The sequence below is a fragment of the Ursus arctos genome, unplaced genomic scaffold (genome assembly GCF_023065955.2).
Source record: "Ursus arctos isolate Adak ecotype North America unplaced genomic scaffold, UrsArc2.0 scaffold_33, whole genome shotgun sequence".
Lineage (NCBI taxonomy): Eukaryota > Metazoa > Chordata > Mammalia > Carnivora > Ursidae > Ursus > Ursus arctos.
In genome coordinates, this window is record NW_026623019.1 from 1,327,536 (window position 1) to 1,335,524 (window position 7,989).

At 65.6% G+C, this 7,989-nt stretch overlaps 1 protein-coding gene across 1 annotated transcript; it reads right to left on the bottom strand.

Annotated features, from left to right (window-relative positions):
• Window positions 1-4,254: 4,254 nt before the first annotated feature.
• BARX1 (BARX homeobox 1) lies at window positions 4,255-7,702 on the bottom strand. Its single transcript, XM_026519385.3, has 4 exons — window positions 7,355-7,702; window positions 5,446-5,737; window positions 5,280-5,364; window positions 4,255-4,901 (listed from the first exon to the last, which is right to left on the bottom strand). The coding sequence occupies exons 1-4, from the start codon at window positions 7,578-7,580 to the stop codon at window positions 4,737-4,739; spliced, it is 768 nt and encodes a 255-aa protein (XP_026375170.1). The 5' UTR covers window positions 7,581-7,702; the 3' UTR covers window positions 4,255-4,736.
• Window positions 7,703-7,989: the final 287 nt, after the last annotated feature.

Here is a 7,989-nt window from a genome sequence, read left to right on the forward strand (position 1 = left end):
GTGTCCCTGGACAAGTTGCCTAATACCTCTGAGCTTTATCTTCATCTGTAAAACGGGAGTAAGCTAAGTACCTTCCTGGGTTGTCACTGGATCAACATAGGGGAAGACCTGTGTCACAGTGCTGGGAACTGCCTGCCACACTCAGTAACTGCTTTGTTAAGTGCATGAGTGGCTCAAGGAAGTGCTTGGCTAATATCAGGGTCCACGGTGCCACTGAAGTCAGACACTGATATTTCCGGAAGCACTAAGAAAGAAAAATGTGTGAAGATATTGCCAATAGAGTCATGACCCAAGGCTTTTATGTCACCAGAATTTTTGTGTCATACTTACTCCACGATCTCTTTTGGGCCTATTAGGACATTGATTTTTTTTTTTTTCACAGATCACTAGTGAGTTTACATGAAACGGAAACTATTAGGGAACTCAATAGTTTGAGGTGTTCCTTAAAACTTCTCTGAGGTCAGACCTGCCTCTGAATCTGTGCCGTCCTGTAGCCAAAATTCTGAAACCCTTGGCCTCTGCCTGGAGGGTGATCTGCCCTCACCCCTGCACCTCAAGAAAGGTCTCCCCTCCAGCAGGCCTCCTGGCTCTCTCCAAGGGGGGGGGGGTGTCAGTGCACCTGCTGCAGGGACAGTCACATCCTGCAGACACAGGGCCCATGGGGCCCTGGACACCTCCCCCCAAACTGTCACATGAACTCAAATTTCAGAAAAGGGAAGATGTTGTCTTAAACTTGATGAGATTCAGTAATATGGCATAAGAACTAGGAAGGGGACTTTTTCCGTCACACAAGGGAGAGGTGCCTCACTGGGCCTTACTGCAGACAGGAGGAGGACCTGCCTTTCACTGCATCCTGTGTGTCCAGGGCCCAGGGACAGGGCCAGCAGAGAGGTTGGCCCAGAGCCAGGCTGACTGCCTGCATGGCCCAGTCTCTGCGGCCACCTTTCTGCCCCACTCACTGAGGGAGTAAGGCTCCCCCACTCCCTAAAGTGGGGAGGCAGCGTTTGAGACATTTCCTTCAGCTCCTGAGCTGGACAGGCCAGTGGGGCACTTGTGGTCCTCCTCAGCCTCGCTGTGGCTCCCGGAGGGGCCTTGGGGACAGGCTTTCTGGATTAGATGGGACCCTCTCTGGACAGGAGAACTCGAGGGGCAGGTGGAGGGGGGTGTCAGAGATGTCACTTCTGAGGCAGGGGCTGCTCTTGAGTGTAGAAAGAAAATCAGGCAGCGGGGCGACCAACAATGAAGGAGATGCCCGGTTTCCCGTGCCACGCTCGAGTCCCGGGAGGGTGCGGTGGTGGTGCCCAGTCCAGGCTGAGAGGCCGGCGCTGCTCCCTCCATCTCCCACCCCCCCCCCCCCCGCCCCCGTAGGTACAGGAGGCCAGCGCCCTCCCTCCAGGAAGCTCAAACCTCACACCGGCCTGGTTAGTGTGGCCTGGCCCGCTTTTCTTCTCTTACACTTTATGGGTTCCCGCCAGTGACCTCCAGGAGAACTCCGAACAGGGAAAGGGTTAAGTCAGAGAAAACTTTATATTTTACAAGGTGGTGTGGAGTGGGGAGCCCCCGCTCCCGGCTGCACCTGTCACGTCCTGGCGGTGCCGGCTCTGGGCGGAACCTGGGGACGGGCTGCGGGCCTCAGGCCCGCCTCCATCGGACCACCCTCTCCCCAAACGCTCCGGCGTTCTTCCCGAGCTAGGCTCCCGCTTCCACCGACGAGATCCGCTTGCTCAGGTCGGGGTCACAGTCTCCCTCCCCAGCTCGGCCCTGCAGCCGACCCTCCCCCAGAGTCTGCCCTACTGCCCAGTCCTGCCGACCCCCCTTCCCTCAGTCCTAGAAGCACGGAAAGTGCAGATTTGGCGGCTGTCGCCCCACGCGGAGACCCAGCTAACCCGGCGCTGCTCAGCCCTCGGGCGGCCCCCGGACCTTCCAGCCGCGAGGGTCCCTGCAGCCGCGGGCGCTCCCCGCAGCCCCCACCCCAGCGCCGCGGCTCTCGCGAGACGCCCGAGCCCGCTCCCTCCCCCGGCCGCGGGCCCTGCGCTCCCCAGGCGCAGCCGCGACCTCGTTCGCCCGCGCAGTTCCAGGGTTGTGTTTCCCAGGACCTTGGGGCGGAGAAGACCTTCGTGCGGCCGGGGAGCGGGGAGGGGGCGAGGAGACCGTCCCTCCCTCCCCGCCGCCAGGCCTGCGGTGAGGGGCGCGCGTGCTGCGGGGCCGGGAGGGGCCTCTGCGCCGGGTGGCATCTCGCGGACGCCCCGCGTCACCTCCGTGGGGAGGATGCGGTCCTTCTCCAGGAGTCGCGGCTCTGCGGGCCGCTGGCTGCGAGCCAAGCCTGGGGCGCCGTGGGCATGTCGTGGCTTCTCTGGGAAGGGCTGAGCTCCCTCCCGGGCTTCCGGAGCAGGGAACCCCGAGCTGGCCGGCCAGCCGCCCCTTCCCCTGCCCACCGAGGGGCACAGCGGCGCAAGCAGTGCCAGGAACCCCTCCCACCGCCGCCCGCAGTGGGGGCCCAGCTCCCCCTCTGACGGGCTGGTGACCTCTCGACAGCAGGGCCGGCTCAGGCTCCCCATCTGTGCCCAGAGGGGCTGTCCTCAATGGAATATAGGAACCCTGTGCTCTGGCGCTCCATTCGCTGGACGCCCCCCACCCCAAGGCCTCCTCCCTCAAGGACCTTCCCTGCAGTCCAGTGAGGGGGCTGCCTTGGCGAAACCGCAGGGCAGTCTGCCTAAGGTCGCATTCCAGAGTGAGTCCAGCCCCAGAACCGACTTTGAGGAGTGGGTCAGAACTCCTCTTCTCTTGGACCCTCCTTCCTTCTGCAGCTCCGCCAGGCTGACAGAGGTTGTAGCTGGCATTGGCACCCAGGGCCCACCCGGGACAAAATTGTGGGAACTTCCCTTTCCTCCCCTTTGAAGTGGAGAGAGGGAAAGGCAGCCCGGCGCCTAGCCGGGCTGGCCTGGGCCTGGGGCAGGAAGGTTACCACCCACTGCCACATGTAGCCACCTAGGGGTAACCCTCAGGGCCGGAAGGGATCGGCGCAGCCCTACACTGAATATCCGTTCCCTCCTGCGAGGCTGGGCCCCACAGGATTTCTCTTCAGGGGACGCTGGCCAGCGAGTAGGCTGGAAGCTGTTTGCAAGGTGGAGCTGACAGCCTTTGAGCCGATTTCCCTGAGACCTGGCAGGGCTGGGGCGCCTGGAGAATTGTCTGCAGCCCTCAGAAAGAACCCACTCTCTCACTCCTCCCGGCCTTAACCTGACCCCGAGATGCTGGGAACTGGAAATCCAAGAGCTGATTTCCCCAAGGAACGCTCAAGCCCCAATTTGAAGGGAAGCCGTCTCTCTCACAGGTGCAGGCCGTTACTGTCGTCTTCACATTCGGAGATGAAAACCGGAATCTGGGTGTGCCTTTCCTCTGTCCCCCGTACTTGCGCCTAGGGGACCTGGTTAAATCCTGTCCCACTTGGAATTCTGCACGGCCAAGATGGGGTCCCTCCCTGAGCTTTAACCAGCAAAGTGGCCATCTCTCCATCCCCATGCCCTGGTCCTCGTCCTCTCCTCGTAGGAAGTGGAAGGAGAGGAACCCACAGGCCCGCCGAAGCCGAAGGGGGGACAGAAGTCAGCCGAAGCCTTCCCTGAGGATAGGGCGCCCGCGGGCACACGCCACCAAGCTGCACCCCTGGAAAGGGCGCCCTGCGCGAACTGGGGAGGCTCGCCGGCCTCTGCCTGGGTCGGCTGCCCTCCCTGCGCAGAGCAAACCTCGGGGCTGGGCGCTGCCGCTGGGCGTGTCCCGCGCAAAACGGGAAGACCTGGCTGCAGGCTCCTCCGCGGCTCCGGACCTTGGATCCCGTGCGTCCCGTCTGCCTCACGAAGAGCTGGCCAAGACCATCTCGAGGACCTCACAGGCGGTTCTTCAAGTCCCTAGAGACCGAACCAACAACGGAGGTGGCTCTCAGACCCGGGACACTTCCCGAGCCAGCTCTGCCGTGGCCTGGGGCTTCTGCCCCTCGGGCGACCCCTGTGTAGCCCGACTGCTACCGCCGGTGCCCTGGCCCCGCACACGGAGAGGAAGCGATTCCTGGGATCCTGCAGCAACTGGACCGCCTGCCCTGCCAGTCCGAGCCCGTGGGGCAGGTCACAGTTAGCTCCCACGAAGCCCGGGGAGAGGGCGTTTCAGAAGCCAGTGCAAGTGTCCCTCTTAGTCGCCGCGACCCCCCTCCTCCAGCCCTGCAGCCTCAGAAACCCCTTCATCAAGCCCCGCTGTGTCATAAAATATTTTATTGGAAAAAAAAATCACTGTCTTCGCAAAAGAGGGGTAGGAGCCCCAGCGACGTCGGGGACCCGGCCGACCTCAGGGTAGAGCCGCCGGGCTGTCCGGGCGCCCTGTCGGGCCGTAGTGGCCTGCGCCAGGCGGCGGGGTCCCCAACAGGCGGTAGCAGGTGTGTGCCGGCGGCGTCAGGACGCAGAGGGCCGGCTGAGGCGGGTGGGGGTGCGGGAGAGGAGCGGGGCGTGAATGCGCGCGGAGCTCCGGGCCCAGGCGCCGTCCGCCGCGCCGGACGCGAGTCTCCAGGCCAGGGCCCAGAGCGCAGCACTGGGGCCGGGCTTGGCTGCAGGGTCTGTGTCCTTTCTTGGCCCCTAACTGTCCGCATTCAAGGTAATAATAAAACGTTTCGAAAGCGAACGGCGTGGCCGCGGAAGGGCTGGCTCGCGGCTTCCAGCGGGCGAAGGGCCCTCGGTCGACGCTTTGCGCGCTCAGTCCTCGCGGCTCCTGTCGATGGTCTCCCCTGGCGCCTCCGCCGGCTTCTCCGCCTCCTTGGCGCGCTCCTGCTCCGTGAGCTGCTCGCTCGTGGGAATGGAGTTCTTCTTGGGCCGCCCCTTGGGCTTGGTGGGAGACTCCAGGCCGCCGCCCTGCAGCACCTGCACACAGGACGGCCGCAGGGCAGTGAGCTGGGACCCGGGAGCGGGACCCCAAGCCCTGTGCCCAGGTAGGGCCTGCCCAGCACAACGAGGCCATCTGAGGCCGCGCCTAGCCCGGGGAAATGATGGGGAAAAGCAACCGAAGGGCCGGGCCTAGGGGTCAAGGCTGTTGGAAGGCCTGAGGGTGCAGCAGAGCACGAAGGAATGTGGGCTGTGGTAGGGCCCCCAGAAGCAGGAAGAGAGCAGAGAGGATCCCTGCGGGGATCAGACACGGAGGGAACCCTAAGCGTAGGGTCGAAGTCTCTGGGGGGGGGGGGATCCTGGAGGGCACAGGGGCCTGGTAGCCACCGGGACTCGGAAAGTGACAAGCACACTCACTATTTTCTTCCACTTCATCCTCCGATTCTGGTACCACGTCTTCACCTGCAACTGGCTCAGGCCCAGGGATTCAGCGAGATCTATTCTGGAAAGAGCAGGGGGCACCTTCAGCAGGGCAAGCAGACACCTCCCACCCCCGCTGGGCTCCGCCTGGCCCCACAGCTACCTGTCGGGTGTGGAGAGGTACTTCTGCTTCTCAAAGCGTTTCTCTAGACCCATCAGCTGCAGCTCAGTGAACACCGTGCGGCTCCGACGCCCTTTCTTGGCCTTGGCGCCTGGCTCCCCGGTGCCCTGCGTCTCCAACTTCCCACGGAGCTGCAGCTCAAGAGGCAGGTGCGGTGCTCCAGGGGCGCCGGGCAGTCCAGGCCCTGCTGCCAGTAACGCTGAGCCTAGCCCGGAGCAGCCCAGTGGCGCCAGAGGGAACTTAAACACCGCTGCCTGCTCGGCCTTCAACACGGCTGCAGGGAGAGAGAGTGGGGAGCCGGTGAGCTTGGGCCGTGCTCCTCCTCCTGGAGATGCCCCGCACTGTGGGCCGCGGGAGTGCTCGCCGCACTTGGCTCGTGCCACCCAGCACAAAACCTTCCTGCCCGGCCACAAAGCTCGAGATTTGCACACTTTGCCTAGGGTGACCCTCTTGAAAGCCAGCGTTACTGCAGCCTGGGAGGGGGGAACCTCCCCCACCCGGGCCTCTGCCTGGTGTTCCCCAGGCCCCAGCCGCCTTTGGGATTCTCAATGAACAAAGTCAGCACAGTGTGTCTTTCACAGGAGAGGGAAAGCAAGAAGGAATGGCAGGAAGGTGAGCGTTTGCCCCAACCACGTCGGCATCGCTGCATCCCCAAAACCAGAATGGTTAACTGCATGAGCGCGTCTGCTCCTCCGCGAGGGCGGCACAGCCACGCGGCCGCAGGCTGGGGTCGTTAGCGGGGTTGGGGTTGGGCACCCCCGCATCAGGAAATTGTCCTTCCTGTTTTCTCTGTTTAGACTCTTCCCCCGAAGATGTTTCCATTTTTCATTAGTCCTATGATGATGATTTTTTTTTTGCCCGCTTCAAACGAATTGTTAACAACAGTGCAAAGAGCAGCGGAGAGGCTGCATCAGAGCGGCATTAAAACGAACAAACCGACCCTGCGGCCCTCCGCGCTGGCGGGCGGTGGCCGGAGGGTCTTGGGTGCGGAGCAAGGCCGTTTGCAGGGCGGGGCTCCTGCGGGGACGTCGGCGACCCCCTTCCCCGGCAGGCATCTCGCTGCGGCGGATGTTCGCCCCGCTGGAGCCGGCCAGGGCCGGGCAAGGTGCGGGCCAGTGTGAGGAGGGGACGAGCGATCCTTGGCGGAAGGTGGGAGAGGGAGGGCAGACAGACCCCATCGAGAGAAGTCCACCGACGGATGGAGAGAGGCCGGGAAAGGCCAGAAGTAGAAGGGGGTGCCGAGGAAGAGAACCGGCAGGAAAAGGCAGGATCCGCCAAGGAAGGAAGGGAACCGATGGCGGCAGAAGAAGGCAGAGCAGGCAGCTCAAGATGCAAGGAGGCCCAGCTGACCTGGAGGGGAAGGGCCAGGCGGGCAGCGGCTCACAGCCAGGCCTCTTATCCCCAGGCGAGGCCCATGGGCATCGGCGCTGGGGCAGAGGCCGTTGGTCCCCACCTGAGGCCCTGGAAGTAGCGTCAGCCCCCAGCACAGCCCTCGGAGACACGGGCTTCTGCCCCAAAGGTCCGGCTTCCCCGCCGTGGGCAGCCGCGGCCAATGCCGACCAGCTCTCTGCGGCTTAGGCCCAGGCGCCCGAGGCCTGAGGTCGCTCTGACCCGCAGTCTGACATTAGCAGTGTGGTCCTGCGCCCGCGCTAGGGATGCGGGCTCCTCCGGGCCCCGACTGGAGGCCGCAGGTCGGCGGTGAAGGAGAGAGCGGACGCCCCCCCAGCCGGCGCGGCCCGGGGGCACCAGGCCTGCTTTCTGAGCGGCCCGGCGCCTGCCCCTCGCTTCCCCGGCCGGAGCGCGCCCTGGGAGCCGCCGGGGCCTGTGCGCCCAGAGTTGCGTCCTCGAGGCAGCGCGGCTCGCTCCCCCCAACGCTCGGCCCCGCACGTACCCAGGTGGCTGTGGAAGGGCCGCGCCGCCAGCAGCGCCTGCACGCCGAACTTGAGCAGCTCGCCCGCGGCGGCGGCAGCGGCGGCGGCGGGCGCGGCGCCCTTGGGCCCCGGCGGCTCGGTGAGGATCTCCTCGATCATGAAGCTGCGGTAGCGATGCGGCGGGTGGTCGGCGCAGCCCTCGGGCGGCCCGAAACGCGCGGCGCCGGGCTCCCCAGGCCGCTGCATCGCGGCGCCCGCGTCTCGGTGGCGGTGGCGGCTCGGGCGCGGGGCCCGCGCGGGGCTCTAGGCCGGCCCGCAGTTCGGGGCGGTGCGCGGGCACCGGCTCATGCCCCCTCCCCCGCCGGCCGGCCGGGCGGAGGCGCAGGGCGCGGGCGGGGCGCGCGGGGCTCGGCCTGTCGGACCCGGGACTGCGCCCCCGCCCCGCGCCGCCGCGCCTCTAGCCCGGCCGGCCCCGCGTCACCGCCCCGCCCCGCCCCGCCCGGCCGCCCCGCCCCGCGCCGCCGCCCCCACCCCCCAGGCCGAGCCCGAGGGAGGCCGGAGAGGGGAAGGAGGCGGGAGGGAGGGGGCCGCGAGAGGGGCGGGCCGACGAGACCGAGGGGACCCAGCGGAGCGCACGCCCAGGAAGGAGAGAGCG

Bases quoted from the DNA above. Each gene is read 5' to 3' on its own strand.
- BARX1 (XM_026519385.3), bottom strand. From the start codon at position 7,580: ATGCAGCGGCCTGGGGAGCCCGGCGCCGCGCGTTTCGGGCCGCCCGAG. The intron at 5,738-7,354 runs GTACGTGCGGGG...CTCTCCCTGCAG, and splicing joins GCCCTTCCACAGCCACCTGG to CCGTGTTGAAGGCCGAGCAG. The intron at 4,902-5,279 runs GTGAGTGTGCTT...TCCTGTGTGCAG, and splicing joins GGATGAAGTGGAAGAAAATA to GTGCTGCAGGGCGGCGGCCT.